The following is an 18,712-nucleotide window of genomic DNA, read 5'->3' on the forward strand; positions in this document are numbered from 1 at the left end:
TACATAGGGAGCAGTATTATAGTAGTTATATTCTTGTACATAGGGGGCAGTATTATAGTAGTTATATTCTTGTATATAGGGGGCAGTATTATAGTAGTTATATTCTTGTACATAGGAACAGTATTATAGTAGTTATATTCTTGTACATAGGGGGCAGTATTATAGTAGTTATATTCTTGTACATAGGGGGCAGTATTATAGTAGTTATATTCTTGTACATAGGGGGCAGTATTATAGTAGTTATATTCTTGTACATAGGGGGCAGTATTATAGTAGTTATATTCTTGTACATAGGAGCAGTATTATAGTAGTTACATTCTTGTACATAGGAGCAGTATTATAGTAGTTATATTCTTGTACATAGGAGCAGTATTATAGTAGTTATATTCTTGTACATAGGAGCAGTATTATAGTAGTTATATTCTTGTACATAGGGGGCAGTATTATAGTAGTTATATTCTTGTACATAGGGGCAGTATTATAGTAGTTATATTCTTGTACATAGGAGCAGTATTATAGTAGTTATATTCTTGTACATAGGAGCAGTATTATAGTAGTTATATTCTTGTACATAGGAGCAGTATTATAGTAGTTATATTCTTGTACATAGGAGCAGTATTATAGTAGTTATATTCTTGTACATAGGAGCAGTATTATAGTAGTTATATTCTTGTACATAGGAGCAGTATTATAGTAGTTATATTCTTGTACATAGGAGCAGTATTATAGTAGTTATATTCTTGTACATAGGAGCAGTATTATAGTAGTTATATTCTTGTATATAGGGGCAGTATTATAGTAGTTATATTCTTGTACATATGGGCAGTATTATAGTATTCTTGTACATAGGGGCAGTATTATAGTAGTTATATTCTTGTACATAGGGGGCAGTATTATAGTAGTTATATTCTTGTACATAGGGGGCAGTATTATAGTAGTTATATTCTTGTACATAGGGGGCAGTATTATAGTAGTTATATTCTTGTACATAGGGGGCAGTATTATAGTAGTTATATTCTTGTACATAGGGGCAGTATTATAGTAGTTATATTCTTGTACATAGGAGCAGTATTATAGTAGTTATATTCTTGTACATAGGAGCAGTATTATAGTAGTTATATTCTTGTACATAGGAGCAGTATTATAGTAGTTATATTCTTGTACATAGGGGGCAGTATTATAGTAGTTATATTCTTGTATATAGGGGGAAGTATTATAGTAGTTATATTCTTGTACATAGGAACAGTATTATAGTAGTTATATTCTTGTACATAGGAGGCAGTATTATAGTAGTTATATTCTTGTACATAGGGAGCAGTATTATAGTAGTTATATTCTTGTACATAGGAACAGTATTATAGTAGTTATATTCTTGTACATAGGGGGCAGTATTATAGTAGTTATATTCTTGTACATAGGGGGCAGTATTATAGTAGTTATAGTCTTGTACATAGTGGTAGTATTATAGTAGTTATATTCTTGTACATAGGGAGCAGTACTGTAGTAGTTATATTCTTGTACATAGGGGGCAGTATTATAGTAGTTATATTCTTGTACATAGGGGGCAGTATTATAGTAGTTATATTCTTGTACATAGGAGCAGTATTATAGTAGTTATATTCTTGTACATAGGAGCAGTATTATAGTGGTTATATTCTTGCACATAGGGAGCAGTATTATAGTAGTTATATTCTTGTACATAGGAACAGTATTATAGTAGTTATATTCTTGTACATAGGGGGCAGTATTATAGTAGTTATATTCTTGTACATAGGAACAGTATTATAGTAGTTATATTCTTGTACATAGGGGGCAGTATTATAGTAGTTATATTCTTGTACATAGTGGTAGTATTATAATAGTTATATTCTTGTACATAGGGAGCAGTACTGTAGTAGTTATATTCTTGTACATAGGGGCAGTATTATAGTAGTTATATTCTTGTACATAGGGGCAGTATTATAGTAGTTATATTCTTGTACATAGGGGGCAGTATTATACTAGTTATATTCTTGTACATAGGAGCAGTATTATAGTAGTTATATTCTTGTATATAGGGGTAGTATTATAATAGTTATATTCTTGTACATAGGGAGCAGTATTGTAGTAGTTATATTCTTGTACATAGGGGCAGTATTATAGTAGTTATATTCTTGTACATAGGAGCAGTATTATAGTAGTTATATTCTTGTATATAGGGGTAGTATTATAATAGTTATATTCTTGTACATAGGGAGCAGTATTGTAATAGTTATATTCTTGTACATAGGGGCAGTATTATAGTAGTTATATTCTTGTACATAGGAGCAGTATTATAGTAGTTATATTCTTGTACATAGGAGCAGTATTATAGTAGTTATATTCTTGTACATAGGAGCAGTATTATAGTAGTTATATTCTTGTACATAGGGGGCAGTATTATAGTAGTTATATTCTTGTACATAGGGGCAGTATTATAGTAGTTATATTCTTGTACATAGGAGCAGTATTATAGTAGTTATATTCTTGTACATAGGGGGCAGTATTGTTGTAGTTATATTCTTGTACATAGGGGCAGTATTATAGTAGTTATATTCTTGTACATAGGAGCAGTATTATAGTAGTTATATTCTTGTATATAGGGGTAGTATTATAATAGTTATATTCTTGTACATAGGGAGCAGTATTGTAGTAGTTATATTCTTGTACATAGGGGCAGTATTATAGTAGTTATATTCTTGTACATAGGAGCAGTATTATAGTAGTTATATTCTTGTATATAGGGAGCAGTATTATAGTAGTTATATTCTTGTACATAGGGGCAGTATTATAGTAGTTATATTCTTGTACATAGGAGCAGTATTATAATAGTTATATTCTTGTACATAGGGAGCAGTATTGTAGTAGTTATTTTCTTGTACATAGGGGCATTATTATAGTAGTAATATTCTTGTACATAGGAGCAGTATTATAGTAGTTATATTCTTGTACATAGGGGCAGTATTATAGTAGTTATATTCTTGTACATAGGGGCAGTATTATAGTAGTTATATTCTTGTATATAGGGGCAGTATTATAGTAGTTATATTCTTGTACATAGGAGCAGTATTATAGTAGATATATTCTTGTACATAGGGGCAGTATTATAGTAGTTATATTCTTGTACATAGGGGGCAGTATTATAGTAGTTATATTCTTGTACATAGGAGCAGTATTATAGTAGTTATATTCTTGTATATAGGGGTAGTATTATAGTAGTTATATTCTTGTACATAGGAGCAGTATTATAGTAGTTATATTCTTGTACATAGGAGCAGTATTATAGTAGTTATATTCTTGTACATAGGAGCAGTATTATAGTAGTTATATTCTTGTATATAGGAAGCAGTATTATAGTAGTTTTATTCTTGTACATAGGGGCAGTATTATAGTAGTTATATTCTTGTACATAGGAGCAGTATTATAGTAGTTATATTCTTGTACATAGGGGCAGTATTATAGTAGTTATATTCTTGTACATAGGGGCAGTATTATAGTAGTTATATTCTTGTACATAGGGGGCAGTATTATAGTAGTTATATTCTTGTATATAGGAGCAGTATTATAGTAGTTATATTCTTGTATATAGGGGCAGTATTATAGTAGTTATATTCTTGTACATAGGGGCAGTATTATAGTAGTTATATTCTTGTACATAGGGGCAGTATTATAGTAGTTATATTCTTGTACATAGGGGGCAGTATTATACTAGTTATATTCTTGTACATAGGAGCAGTATTATAGTAGTTATATTCTTGTACATAGGGGTAGTATTATAATAGTTATATTCTTGTACATAGGGAGCAGTATTGTAGTAGTTATATTCTTGTACATAGGGGCAGTATTATAGTAGTTATATTCTTGTACATAGGGGCAGTATTGTAGTAGTTATTTTCTTGTACATAGGGGCATTATTATAGTAGTAATATTCTTGTACATAGGAGCAGTATTATAGTAGTTATATTCTTGTACATAGGGGCAGTATTATAGTAGTTATATTCTTGTACATAGTAGCAGTATTATAGTAGTTATATTCTTGTATATAGGGGCAGTATTATAGTAGTTATATTCTTGTACATAGGAGCAGTATTATAGTAGATATATTCTTGTACATAGGGGCAGTATTATAGTAGTTCTGTTCTTGTACATGGGAGCAGTATTATAGTAGTTATATTCTTGTACATAGGGGCAGTATTATAGTAGTTATGTTCTTGTACATGGGAGCAGTATTATAGTAGTTATATTCTTGTACATAGTAGCAGTATTATAGTAGTTATATTCTTGTACATAGGAGGCAGTATTATAGTAGTTATATTCTTGTACATAGTAGCAGTATTATAGTAGTTATATTCTTGTACATAGGAGGCAGTATTATAGTAGTTATATTCTTGTACATAGTAGCAGTATTATAGTAGTTATATTCTTGTACATAGGAGCAGTATTATAGCAGTTATATTCTTGTACATAGGAGGCAGTATTATAGTAGTTATATTCTTGTACATAGGGGCAGTATTATAGTAGTTATATTCTTGTACATAGGAGCAGTATTATAGTAGTTATATTCTTGTACATAGGAGCAGTATTATAGTAGTTATATTCTTGTACATAGTAGCAGTATTATAGTAGTTATATTCTTGTACATAGGAGGCAGTATTATAGTAGTTATATTCTTGTACATAGGGGGCAGTATTATAGTAGTTATATTCTTGTACATAGGGGGCAGTATTATAGTAGTTATATTCTTGTATATAGGAGCAGTATTATAGTAGTTATATTCTTGTACATAGGGGGCAGTATTATAGTAGTTATATTCTTGTACATAGGAGCAGTATTATAGTAGTTATATTCTTGTATATAGGGGTAGTATTATAATAGTTATATTATTGATTAAATATGTTTTACGTGTTATCAACAACTTCAAGTTCTCTTTTAAGCGCCAGAACATTCTTGATTGGTCATGGAAGTGACAGACAGGTCATGCTTTTTGCCTCTGGTTCCCTGTATGTTGTTTTATTTGTGATTACACGCCTGCTATACACACAGTGCGTACGATTTCCTTCTTGAACATGTTGGACGTCACGCTGCTTTGTGTGCTTATTATTAGTCTTGTCATCTGTATACAGAGGTGAAACCTCATTAGTGATAATAAACAGGCTCAGATTCTTGACTTAAGGCTGAATTAAGGGTCAGTTACTCTCAGCTCCAATGTGAAGACTTTATTTTGATAGTAACTAAAATACAACCAAAAGGAAAGTATTGTCTATCTCATAGAGAATCAAGTTACAGAGCTGAAAAGACAAAAGATCTCACCCACAACACCTCGAGCAAACAGACTCGGAGTCTAAAAATTCCATTTCTGAGACCAGACCTGGAGTAAAATGAGTTCTTGTGGATAGAAAGGAATCAACATGTTATTTCATACAACAAACGTCACAGGCTTAGATACATCCATTCATGGTCTGCCTGTTTGAACACTTATTTTATCATTGCCAGAAGGAACTTTTTCAGCAATTTAAGTTCTGTTCAATTGAAAATAAGTCTTAAAACAATTGCATTAAAATGTCTTGCGATTTGTCAAACGTTGCATATACCAATGAGTGGTCCCATACTGCACCTCTACATTCAGGGACACAAAGTGAAAAAAATTATGACATGCTCCCATGTTTTGTTGCATATGAGTATATGAAGTTATTCACCCCAAGAATGCTTCCAGTGGAAAATTTAGTTCCTTGTGGGTGTTCTGGCCATATTGTAGTACAAGAGAAACCTCTATGTAATGCTATGGAAATGTTAGAAATGACGATTCTTTCTGTTTTAGGGATATCGTGTGGTTATTAGGAACTACAGGATCTGACACAGGTTTTATTCATAACACTAAAAATTAAATTGCAATGAAAATATTTGTGGTACCGCCATGGGTCCTCCATAGATGCCTCTGTTGGAACACCGTGATAAAATCTCACTACGAAAACACCTCCAGAATGCATCCTTTTCTTTCTGTGGAAATTTTATCCATAGTGCAGGATGCAATACTACTACATTCAGTCCTTGTTGGATTAAAGAAGGATTCTTTCGGGATGACTGAGTGTGTTTGGGGTGTTACTGTCGATCTTTACCTGCTCTTTAGTTTTGCAGTTAACTCGGTGTGATCTTGACCAGTTTAGCAATTATTTTGTACTGACCTATGCAGTTGTACCCTTGGTGTAGGGCCAGATTTTTCAGCAGCTGTGAAATAGAGCACGGATGAAGCTCTGCTTACCTGCCGCAAGTGAATAGCCGCACGACTGTGAAACAAAATTATGCGTCAATTTGCTGTCACAGTGGATGGAGTTCAGATGCATGAGGCCAACCTTACCTTCTACCTCGCCCTTCACAGAAACTTTTAGAAAAATGAAACAAAAATATACTATTTTTCTGTATGTTGAGCTCTGCAGAACTGCGCACACACCACTGATTGGGAGCTTTCTGTGTACACTGTGCCTAGGAGGAAGTCTGCCAAGGAGTGGTGTAGTGGGGTAATACAGAACTAATGAATATGGAGGAGTACGTTTACTCAGTCCTCGAGTTTTAATCTCTAGCTGTTAAAACTGATTTAATTAAAAAGTACAGCTAGCAGTCCATCAAGTGACATTGCTGGAATCAAGGTCTCTGTTTCTAGCTTATGCTGCTCTCAGATTAGGTGGCAAAAGCCTGATGACCGATTCCTTTTAAGAACTGTCCCAGATTAACTACGCTGTGAGCACATGAGCAATGAAAGTCAAGAAATCGATAAAAACCAAGACATTGATTATTTCTACTCTCATAAAATTTAACACAATGTGCAAAGATAGATCTGCAAATAATGCCGCCTTATAAAACTGCATAGGAACAAAACATAAATGCTGTTTACAGACGACCTCTGGTATTTAATTGCTTAACAGAAATCATAATATCAGAGTAATTGATGTGTTTTGTACAAGACAGTGGGAGTGGATATAGGGGTTGCAGAGCACTTTGTGGCCCATCCTTTAGCCAGAAGCATAAGATAAGTAAAGCCATTATGCAGTGATTTCATTAGTTATAAAAGGACAGGGGGTGGTGTTGGTACCCATGGCGTGACCAAAAAAAAGAGGATTTGTTAGTGTTTGGTTGTGTAGTAGTTTCAATAACTTTCCAGCTCCCTGATAGCTAGAATGAGACGTTATTAAATTCTGCTTATGAGGTTGATGGGATAACTGCAATATCATCATTAGAAACATGACTTGGCAAGTAAACTGTGCGATAGTTGTCACTTATTATTTTGGGGCACTATGAGATCTGGTGGGAGTTGAAGATGTGCTGGAAGGCAGCAGAATACATGGATAAAAATTGACAAAAGCCTGGGATGGGCTGAAACGTCTTGATTGGATTGTAAGAAATAAATGAAGTTATTACCAACACGTGAGTGCTTTTTATTCATTATGATAACTTCACATGCACCTCTAAAGAACGGAGTGCCGACTACCTTTTCTGTTATGAGCAGAATACATGGGACCAACCATATAATGAAGTTTATGAGGGCCTGCTGACTGTCTTTGTAACATGTACCGATTGGTATGGCTCAGTTTCCGTTGACATGGAGATATCATTATTAGTCCACATGAAAGATGCAATCAAATAGTCACCAATGGTATATATATATATATATATATATATATATATATATATATATATATATATATATATATATATATATATATACACATATATATACACATATACATATACATATACACACACACACACAGTACATTGATTAAGTATTTGCGCCCCTTGAACTTTTCTACCTTTTGCCTCATTTCTGGCTTCAAACAAAGATATAAAATTCTAATTTTTGGGGGAAGAATCAACAACAAGTGGGACACAAACGTGAAGTGGAACGAAATTTATTGGATATTTTAAAAATTTTTTAACTAATTAAAAACTGAAAAGTGGGGCGACAATATTATTCGGCCCCTTTACTTTCAGTGCAGAAGTTGAGTGCGGATCTCTGAAGGATCCGATGTTCTCCTAAATGACTGGTAATCATAAATAGGATCCACCTGTGTGTAATCAAGTCTCCTTATAAATGCACCTGCTCTGTGAGAGTCTCAGGGGTCTCTGCTCTGTGAGAGTCTCAGGGGTCTCTGCTCTGTGAGAGTCTCAGGCTTCTGTTTCAAGTGCAGAGAGCATCATGAAGACCAAGGAACACACCAGGCACGTCTGAGATACTGTTGTGGCAAAGTTAAAAGCTGGATTTGGATACAAAAAGATTTCCCAAGTTTTAAACATCTCAAGGAGCACTGTGCAAGCGATCATATTGAAATGGAAGGAGTATCAGACCACTGTAAATCTACCAAGAACCGGCCGTCCCTCTAAACTTTCATCTCGAACAAGGAGAAGACTGATCAGAGATGCAGCCAAAAGACCCATGATCACTCTGGATGAACTGCAGAGATCTACAGCTGAGGTGGGAGAGTCTGTCCATAGGACAACAATCAGGCGTACACTGCACAAATCTGGGCTTTATGGAAGAGTGGCAAGAAGAAAGCCATTTCTCAAAGATATCCATAAAAAGTCTTGTTTGAAGTTTGCCACAAGCCACCTGGGAGACACCAAACATGTGGAATAAGGTGCTCTGCTCAGATGAAACCAAAATCAAACTTTTTAGCCACAATGCAAAACGATATGTTTGGCGTAAAAGCAACACAGCTCATCACCTTCAAAACACCATCCCCACTGTCAAACATGGTGGTGGCAGCATCATGGTTTGGGCCTGCTTTTCTTCAGCAGGGACAGGGAAGATGATTAAAATTGATGGGAATATGGACGGAGCCAAATACAGGACCGTTCTGGAAGAAAACCTGTTGGGAGTCTGCAAAAGACCTGAGACTGGGACGGAGATTTATCTTCCAACAAGACAACGATCCCAAACATAAAGCAAAATCTACAATGGAATGGTTCAAAAATAAACGTATCCAGGTGTTAGAATGGCCAAGTCAAAGTCCAGACCTGAATCCAATCGAGAATCTGTGGAAAGAGCTGAAAACTGCTGTTCACAAACGCCCTCCATCCAACCTCAACGAGCGCAAGGAAGAACGGGCGAGAATTTCAGCCTCTCGATGTGCAAAACTGATAGAGACATACCCCAAGCGACCTGCAGCTGTAATCGCAGCAAAAGGTGGCGCTACAAAGTATTAACTCAAGGGGGCCGAATAATATTGCACGCCCCACTTTTCAGTTTTTAATTTGTTAAAAAAGTTTAAAATATCCAATAAATTTCGTCCCACTTGTTGATTCTTCCCAAAAAATTTAGCATTTTATATCTTTATGTTTGAAGCCAGAAATGTGGCAAAAGGTAGAAAAGTTCAAGGGGGCCAAACACAATGCACTGTATATACAGATTTTTTTGTGAGCAGGACCATGCCAAGGACACATCTTCACTCTCTGCATATAAACAGTTATATACATGTTGTCAATGAATGGAAGCAAAGCTGCAGAATTTATTACATAATGAATTAAGTAAATGTTTCTATAGACTGCAGGTCTCCTTAAAAGAGAAGATGGGGGGCTCAGTCAGCATCGGAGCCTATATTTTATAAGTGGTGTGCTTGTATCTCTTCTACCCTGCCAAGTATAATTCACAGGAAGCGGCATTGCTTTATAGCGAGTGATATAATGCTCTCAGTGACTAAAATCAAGAGACAATGTTCAGCACAAATGTAGTCATAATCTATTTACCAGTTGTCAGCGTGATGCTTTAAATGGATCTGTGACCGTGGCCAAGCAAAGTAGTCTTAAAGGTGTATTCCTATCTCTGTAACTGATGGTGTATCACTAGCATATTCCATCATTTAAGGATTGCTGGGAGTCCAACATTTGGGATTCCCCCCTTCCCCCGATCCCAAAAATAATTATTCCTCTTCACAGGGTTCTCAGTCACTGAGGTACAACTCTGTTTAGGTTGTAGGAGCCGGCTGTAGCTCTCTGTGCAGGAGCGTCACCACAGTGGAGAGAAAAAAAAAAGGGTGATGCAAGACTACATTTTTTAGGATTAGTTGTGTTCATTGAAGAAAACCCCCTTCAATATGTTGAAAAAACAAAACATCTCCAGGCAAACGTAAACATTCTTTAAAGGTAATCAGTCTAAAAGTCATTTTAGAGAGTGAAAAACTATGCCGTGATATAGGGGACTTAACCCCTATAAAAATATAAATCATTCTAGTCCTGTCTCTGATATAGTGTACAGTGCTTGTGAAAATAACTTTTAATCCATATGCAAGTGATGGGGCTGTCGGCGTACCCATGGCGGTGCCCTATGCTGGGTGACCCGTTAAGCCCTGTTAATTTGTATCTTTGGGACTGCCGTAGTTTGTGATGGACAGCGCTTGTATGTGCACTGATACTGGCTATTCTGGCCACCATGTGCACACAGGTGTTGTTCTTTCTCTCCTTGGTTCTACTCTGTATAAACATTAGCACTCGGAAGATTAGCAAGAGAGCCAGGGAGAAGAATGCACCCAGAAACTGTACACATACTCAGGTCACAAGCAAGCACTGTCCATCACAAGCTAGGGAAGTCTCAAAGATTCAAATTGAGGGGGTGTAACGAATCGCCAATTCATGGTCATGCCGTGGGTGCATCAAAGTCCCTTAAAAGTGAAAAATTTTAGGTGGTGGTGGCGTTTATGGCAACAAATGGGACATGAAGCAGAAACATTACCATAATATGGAGGCACAGAAGGGGATATTATTCATAGATTGAGGCAGCGTTGCTAAAGCATGAGAAGCAAGTTGGCCAACAATACTCTAGTTACACCCTTTTAATTTGGATACAATGGAATCAGATGAAGAATATGCTTCAGCCTCAGCCCAGGGTTTTAGATACAAACAATTTTTTGCCCCAGGTGAAGGAAGGCATTGCCCCCCTCAACTCTCACACGGTCCTGAAAATGCAAGGAAAGCAAAAAAAAAAACAAAAAAAAAAAAAACCACTTTCTACAATTGAGAAACAAGAACTCCTGGTTAATTCACAGACATTTATTGCGCTAGGAGTGTGAGTAGAAAAAAAAAAATCCGGAAAAAGCACGAAGACTTAAACTTCTAGATCCTGTTTGCCAAAAAAAAAAAAAAGGGGGGAAAAAATGTCCAAGGAAAAACACTGATATTGGAAAAAAAAAATTACATTGTAAACATTCTAAAAAGAAGAACCAGCAACAAAGAAAAAAAATTCCCCCCCCACCCCCAATGTGACCCCATTGGCTTCAATAAAATTAAAAGAAAATGTTGCCAATACAATGGGGGCAGAGAAAAAAAAAAAAGCTGAGGTCAATAACACTTTATAATAAAATACGACATCCAGTGCGTGACTGTAAATAGTGTCTGTACATTATATAAAATATATACTACAGTCTCATCGCATAAAAGATTAGGCAGAGCGTCAGAAGAGGAGTTCGGGAAAAGGCTGGACGCCGTGGAGCTTCTCTTCACAGTGGAAATGGTTTGGCCAGCCAAGTTTCCTGAAATGTTCCGCATCTTCCAACCTGATGAGAAGAAAAAACAAAACAAAAAAAAAAAACATACAATACAGTGATGAAAGTGAGAGGATTAAAAGGGCAACTCCAGACATAGTTATTAATATCAATGCTACAGGAGTCATTCAAGAAATTACTGCTCCTTTATTTTTTTTTTTACATTTCCATCCATCATGCCTTAGGGTAGAGTAGATATTTCATATTCTTCGATCTCTGGGTGAAGCTTTCTATTGTGTGCTATGTCCTCCCTTATTGGGTACTCAGCTGACAAATGGAAGTATGCTTTTCATATTCTACCAGTGGGTTAAGCTTTCTCCTGTACACTATGTCCTCCCTTATTGGATACACAAATGCCAAAGGGAAGTACATGTTTCATATTCTACCTGTGCTTTATGTCCTTCCTTATTGGATACTCAGCTGCCAAATGGTAGTATGCGTTTCATATCCTACCAGTGGGTTAAGCTTTCTCCTGTACACTATGTCCTCCCTTATTGGATACACAAATGCCAAAGGGAAGTACATGTTTCATATTCTACCTGTGCTTTATGTCCTCCCTTATTGGATACTCAGCTGCCAAATGGTAGTATGCGTTTCATATCCTACCAGTGGGTTAAGCTTTCTCCTGTACGCTATGTCCTCCCCTATTGGACACACAAATGCCAAAGGGAAGTACATGTTTCATATTCTTCTACCTGTGCTTTATGTCCTCCCTTATTTGGTATCCAGTTGCCAAATGGAAGTACACATTTCATATCCTACCTGTGGGAGAAGCTTTCTCCTGTACGCTATGTCCTCCCCTATTGGATACACAAATGCCAAAGGGAAGTACATGTTTCATATCCTTCTACCTGTGGGAGAAGGTTTCTCCTGTACGCTATGTCCTCCCCTATTGGATACACAAATGCCAAAGGGAAGTACATGTTTCATATTCTTCTACCTGTGCTTTATGTCCTCCCTTATTGGGTATCCAGTTGCCAAATGGAAGTACGCGTTTCATATCCTTCTACCTGTGGGAGAAGCTTTCTCCTGTACGCTATGTCTTCCCCCTACAAATGCCAAAGGGAAGTACGAGTTTCCTAGTTTACCTATGGATGAAGCTTTCTCCTGTGCCCTCCCTTATTGGGTACTCCGAAGCCCAAGATAAGTATGTGGGTGTATCAGACAGACAATCTGGAGAATCCACTTAATGATTCCAGTAGGTGCTGTTGAATATTTGCCCCACCTCTAAAATCTAAAGTTTCCATTGGGTGTCCATTTAGGATAAGGGCTAGCCCAAATCGGACAACATACCACATTTTAGTCTTGTTATGTGGGCACATTTGACGTTTGCACTAAGAAAGTAGTGATGAGCGGATCTACCTCTGGGTACAAAAAAAAGTTACTGCTCACCTGTCCTGTAGCCTCGTCTGGTCCTCCGTGCAATGTTCTCCAGCCTCTCCTTCTCCATGGCCTGTGATGTCCTCTCGCTCTCTGTGAAAGGTTAGACTTAGCACCTTGTGCGAAACACGTTCACTGCAACTTTATAGACCTAGTCGGAAATCCCTACGCAGAGAGAAGATGGAGGAATAGGATGTCACGTGCTGTGGAGAAGTAGAGGCCAGAGGAAATTCGCGAAGAGGACCAGATTGAGGGGAGGGAAAGAATTCCCAGCCCTCCCTTTAGAAATAAGCAAAATGGCATCTGGCGAACAATTGAAAAAAAACGGGATGAAGGTGTGGGAGATGGGGTTTGGCTGGGACGACGTGAAGTCACCTTCTTTCCCCACCAAAACAAAGGAATTCACAACGCTTTTTGCCATTTCTTGGAAGTCTCTTCGAATCCTCCACCCGATCTTTCTGTGTTCACTGGCTCCATAGAGCCCCTACAGGCACCCACAGGAATAGATATTTCCAATCCTGCAGGGTTGGATGTAGGAGACTGTGGTCACTTTATTCTAGATACATCATCACCTCTCTTGCCCATGGGCCATATCTGATATTTGGAGTGGCGTTTTCATTAGGGATAGTTGAACTAGTAGCCGCAGCAGCCAGTGCCATCTGTTATCAGTTATGGGAACCTTTCCCCCGATCTAATAATCTCAATTACCGACAAAGTATGAGCCAGGTCCAGGCGCGCAGTAACAGTGCAGCAACACTCAGACTCATTTTCCAGGCTAATTGCAGGCAAATTAGGTTCAGCAGTCAAACGGGGGTTAAAATGGAAATGGACAGCAAGTATGTTAACTACTTTCCATATGTGATGTGACCTGTTCCCTCGAGAGCTCACACACAAGATTCATGGCCGATCACCTCTCACTGCAAATCTAATAGCAACAGAAGTATGGCGAGCCAGCCAGCCAGAAAAGGCAAAAAAAGGGGCGCCAGCCAGCAAAGGCAAAAAAAAAAGGGGCGCCAGCCAGAAAAGGCAAAAAAAAAAGGGGCGCCAGCCAGAAAAGGCAAAAAAAAAAAAAGGGGCGCCAGCCAGAAAAGGCAAAAAAAAAAAAGGGGCGCCAGCCAGAAAAGGCAAAAAAAAAAAAAGGGGCGCCAGCCAGAAAAGGCAAAAAAAGGGGCGCCAGCCAGAAAAGGCAAAAAAAGGGGCGCCAGCCAGAAAAGGCAAAAAAAGGGGCGCCAGCCAGAAAAGGCAAAAAAAGGGGCGCCAGCCAGAAAAGGCAAAAAAAGGGGCGCCAGCCAGAAAAGGCAAAAAAAGGGGCGCCAGCCAGAAAAGGCAAAAAAAGGGGCGCCAGCCAGAAAAGGCAAAAAAAGGGGCGCCAGCCAGAAAAGGCAAAAAAAGGGGCGCCAGCCAGAAAAGGCAAAAAAAGGGGCGCCAGCCAGAAAAGGCAAAAAAAGGGGCGCCAGCCAGAAAAGGCAAAAAAAGGGGCGCCAGCCAGAAAAGGCAAAGAAAAGGGGCGCCAGCCAGAAAAGGCAAAGAAAAGGGGCGCCAGCCAGAAAAGGCAAAGAAAAGGGGCGCCAGCCAGAAAAGGCAAAGAAAAGGGGCGCCAGCCAGAAAAGGCAAAGAAAAGGGGTGCCAGCGCAGGCAAGCCGGCAAAACACGCAGAGGCTATTGTAGGCATCTCATTGCTTGCATGTTCCATATCGGTCACACACACTGAAAGGACTAGCTGCACACGTTCGACCACCACTTTTATCCATGCACACGTGAGCTGGGTGGGAGTGGGCGGTCGGCCCCCTACAATCTCACATCAGTGGCTTGGCGATACATGTTTTAGGTCAGACAATCAGAGCAAGTTCATCTGATGTGTTTGGGTGGAGCGCACATCTCATATTCGGAGAAGCCGTCCAGCCAGCTACGACTCCAGCGTCAGCGATTTGCGCTCCCAGCACAACGTGTCCTTGTGCTTTATACATAAAAGCTGCCACAATCACGCGGGACGTGTTAGACGTGTGCGAACCCGGTACTTTTTTTTTTTTTCAGGAAGACGATGCTTCAGGACACATCGGCATCTTTGGTCTCTGGCTTTTTTTTTTTTTATTTTGGAAACTTCTATTGAATAAATTCGTGAGCCGCTTACAAAGTGGAAACCACCTGAAGAACGGAGCAGTTACGTCTTCTAAACACTCTGTGTCTTTGGAAACCAGAAGCAGATAAAAGAAGCTCCAAAAGACCGGACAATCACTCCTTTTTACACTACGGCGCATATGTTCGTTCTTTTTAGCTCTTTTTTCAGGCGGGTCACAGAGTGGACCATCTGTGCAAGTGGTCATGGATTTTGGGATTTACATATGAATTTAGGGAGGCTCCCCGCCCTGAAGAAGGGTATGGGGCCTCATTATATGCAAAGTATATGGCAAACCTGCTGGTTCAGCTGATTTTGGCACCACCCATCTGTATCCTCAGATGCCCTGGACCATGCACAGATTGAAATTATACAGAAATGTAAAGCAGGGTGTCAAACTCCGCCCACTTGACTTCTATGTGACTGCAAAAGGGGAGTCCGCGTCACACACCGCAAATAACACACTGGGACACAGGCACGCCCAACAGGTAACACACTAGGACACAGGCACACCCAACAAGTAACACACTAGGACACAGGCACACCCAACAAGTAACACAACCAGGCTTACACTCTCCCTCTTCAAGGTTGTGGGTACGTTTTAGAGCAGCAAGGAACAAACTTAAAAATTTTAGATTTAATATATTAAAAAAAAAAAAAAAATCGTACAGTGCTCAAAAAGTGAGAATATACACACCTACATAAAAAGGTAAAAACCATATAAAACCAAAAAAGGGATACGATTAGATAAGGGAGCGATTGTTTGCAAAAATCTACAATTCGCATTGCATACTTTCTGAATCCTAGACATCAAACGCAACTAATATACAGCCATAATTCAGGTTGATATCACGTTTCTGTGGGAGATTAGAGATTAGAGATAGAGATTAGAGATAGAGATTAGAGATAGAGATTAGAGATAGAGATTAGAGATAGAGATTAGAGATAGAGATTAGAGATAGAGATTAGAGATAGAGATTAGAGATAGAGATTAGAGATTAGAGATTAGAGATAGAGATTAGAGATAGAAGAGAATTATTGCATTTCAATATGATGTCCCTGGAGACGTCCAGTCTGCGTCACCCCTGAAACAGACAGGACGTCTCCAGTCCACACCAGGGACATTTATCTCCCCTCTGCCCATTTTAGCATTTCTTTACTAGCAAAAAAAAAAAAAAAAAACACTGACGGACTTCTTGTTAAATTTTTGACTCATGGAGGAGGACAAATGCTGTGACTATTTCCCAAACCAGCAGTCTGTTTTTCATTCCTTTCTCACCAGAGGTGGCGACGTTGCAATATTGGATAAATGGAGCCCTATAAGCCAACACTCTCTATTACCCAAACACATTCCAGAGTTGCTAAAAACCAAGGACACGAGGCCAGACGAAGAAGTCATCCCGCGGCGGGAGTATGCCGGAAATGCCGGAGCTGTAATTCTTGCATGTTGTGTTGTGCTGAGACTTGTAGTACCCCAGCAACTACGAGAAAAAAAAGTTCACCCAAAGATGACAGACCACCCCCCCTAGTGATGCCAGATAATGGATTTCAGTAGAGTCTATAACACATGGAAACAGCTAGGGGTCCAGGATAAGACCTCCACAGATCATTATGCCTGGGAGTTGGACTCCCACCGATCTATAGCGGTCTACCGTTCAGGAACGGGGGGGGGGGGGTGTACGAGGCTAGCCATACACTTGGCTACTGAAAGCGGGTCAACAGCTATTCCACCCCCAATGCACATGAACATTCAGTTGGACTGAGCATGCATGTGATTTAAATTAGGACTCCTGTTGTGCTTGCGTACCACCATTGTGAACAAAAGGAGTGGGCATGCCGATATTCAACATGCTCAATCCTTCTTCCACCCAACATAATCTATTAAGAGTTTTTATTGCCTGGCTGCAAAAAAAAAAAAAAAAAGAAAAAAAAAAAGAAGCCCTTTCTACTCCCAAAAGGGTCTGACCATTTGCTAAGCTGCAATTTCTGGTTTAAAGGGGTTTTTCAGGCTTAAAATATCAGATCAGTTGGGGTCCAAATCTCTTCAATATTCCGTAAGTTTTCTGCTCCATCAATGGCCTTATATACACAGTAAATGGAGCCAAAACAGCACAGCGCCATACACTATATAGTGGCCGTTCTCGGTACTGCAGCTCAGATCGCATTCACTTCAACAGGAGCTGAGCTGCAGTACCGAGAACGGCCACTACCGTTTGTGGCGCTGTGCTGTCCTGAAAACTACAGGAAGCCGAAATCAGGGGATTAGACCCCCACTGATATGATACCAATGATCAAACAGTTGCAAATCATGTTCACGGCTCGACGAAAACTTAATGGCCGAGCACGCTGTAACTACTCGGTGCTCGGCCGAGTATACTCGGCAAAAGGGTTAACAAAACATTAGTAGACTACCCCTTTAAGCCATCAGGTCCTGATAGATCCAAATGCCATTCAGTAGTCTGACAACCAACATGTCTACTTTGACAATTTGCAAAGTGGTTGTCAGCCACATCCCTAAGATCAGATCGCTTAGACCTGCTTCCATCACCTGGGAGAGAGTAGAAGACCTCAGGCGGCCACATTGGTTGTCAGACAGCAGTAGAAGCTGAGAAAGGTGTCAGAAATAGGAGGAGGATCGCCCAGCCTCACCTGTTACACCAGCCTGTCCACCTGTCCCCCTCCACCGCTCACAGCCTTGAGCTCCAGCGCTTTCCCCCCAGGTGTGGAGGCGTCCAGGTGACCGCTGAAGCTGTGGTTGATGAAGACAGACGTAGTCGGGACGGCAGCGGCACAGGAGGGGCTGTCGGGCGCTCCCTCCGCTTTCCTCCGGCTCCTCTTGGAGAAGCTCTTGGAGACTTTCCTCGCCAGCTGCACCAGGTGCCTCTTCTTGGGGGCGTCTAGGGGGTCCTTCATCAGCTCCTCTATGGAGACCTCCAGGTTGAGGGAGTACCAGGCCAGCCACCACAGGAGGCTGAAGAAGAGCAGGATCCCGCCGCCGTAGATCAGGAACTCCCCGAAGCTGCGGCCGTTCAGCTCCAGCTCCGCGAAGATGCCGGAGAGGATGAGGCCGAAGCCCAGGACATCGAAGCTCACTGCCAGGAGGAAGAACAGAGGGCATCGGCCGACCAACCTCCGCGGCCGACCCGGAGACATCTCTGCTGCTCAGGAGCCGGGGCCGCCGCCGCCATTCACCTGAGCTCACTGACTCACCTGCGTCTCCTCCCACTGCTCATCTGCATAAATTAGGAGGCACTCCCAGCCCTGGGCGTCCACCGCTCCTGCCCTGCTCTACTCCAGCTGCTTCTGGGACTACAACTCCCAGCATGGCTGCAAGGACAATGCAGAAGCTCCAGGTAGCATGCTGGGACTTGTAGTCCCCTCCGTGCAGACCTTGTAATACTAAGGATTGTCTACATCCTGCTGGGACTTGTAGTCCCCTCTGTGCAGACCTTGTAATACTAAGGATTGTCTACATCCTGCTGGGACTTGTGGTCCCCTCTGTGCAGACCTTGTAATACTAAGGATTGTCTACATCCTGCTGGGACTTGTAGTCCCCTCTGTGTGGACCTTGTAATACTGAGGATTGTCTACATCCTGCTGGGACTTGTAGTCCCCTCTGTGTGGACCTTGTAATACTAACGATTGTCTACATCCTGCTGGGACTTGTGGT

The 18,712-nt window shown here is 40.1% G+C and overlaps 1 protein-coding gene across 2 annotated transcripts; it reads right to left on the reverse strand.

Moving 5' to 3' along the window:
• Nucleotides 1-7,993: 7,993 nt before the first annotated feature.
• On the reverse strand, nucleotides 7,994-18,271 carry LOC141176348 (uncharacterized). 2 transcript variants are annotated; one of them, XR_012253140.1, is made up of 3 exons: nucleotides 17,692-18,271; nucleotides 12,939-13,091; nucleotides 7,994-11,558 (listed from the first exon to the last, which is right to left on the reverse strand). XR_012253140.1 is itself a non-coding variant. In XM_073660295.1 (3 exons), exons 1-3 carry the CDS (start codon nucleotides 18,158-18,160, stop codon nucleotides 11,344-11,346), a joined length of 765 nt encoding a protein of 254 aa, XP_073516396.1. In that variant the 5' UTR covers nucleotides 18,161-18,271; the 3' UTR covers nucleotides 7,994-11,343. The 2 variants fall into 2 exon arrangements, 1 of the variants encoding a protein (XP_073516396.1); XM_073660295.1 differs by having other exon boundaries at nucleotides 12,939-13,019.
• Between the last annotated feature and the right edge of the window lie 441 nt (nucleotides 18,272-18,712).

Source organism: Phyllobates terribilis, unplaced genomic scaffold (genome assembly GCF_046119375.1).
Source record: "Phyllobates terribilis strain yellow unplaced genomic scaffold, ASM4611937v1 Scaffold_25__1_contigs__length_18738178, whole genome shotgun sequence".
NCBI classification, from domain to species: domain Eukaryota; kingdom Metazoa; phylum Chordata; class Amphibia; order Anura; family Dendrobatidae; genus Phyllobates; species Phyllobates terribilis.

Coding starts and splice junctions, on each gene's coding strand:
- LOC141176348 (XM_073660295.1), bottom strand. CDS start 18,160: ATGCCCTCTGTTCTTCCTCCTGGCAGTGAGCTTCGATGTCCTGGGCTT. Junction 13,020..17,691: donor TGGACAGGCTGGTGTAACAG/GTGAGGCTGGGC, acceptor AACCTTTCACAG/AGAGCGAGAGGACATCACAG. Junction 11,559..12,938: donor CAGACGAGGCTACAGGACAG/GTGAGCAGTAAC, acceptor TCTTCTCATCAG/GTTGGAAGATGCGGAACATT.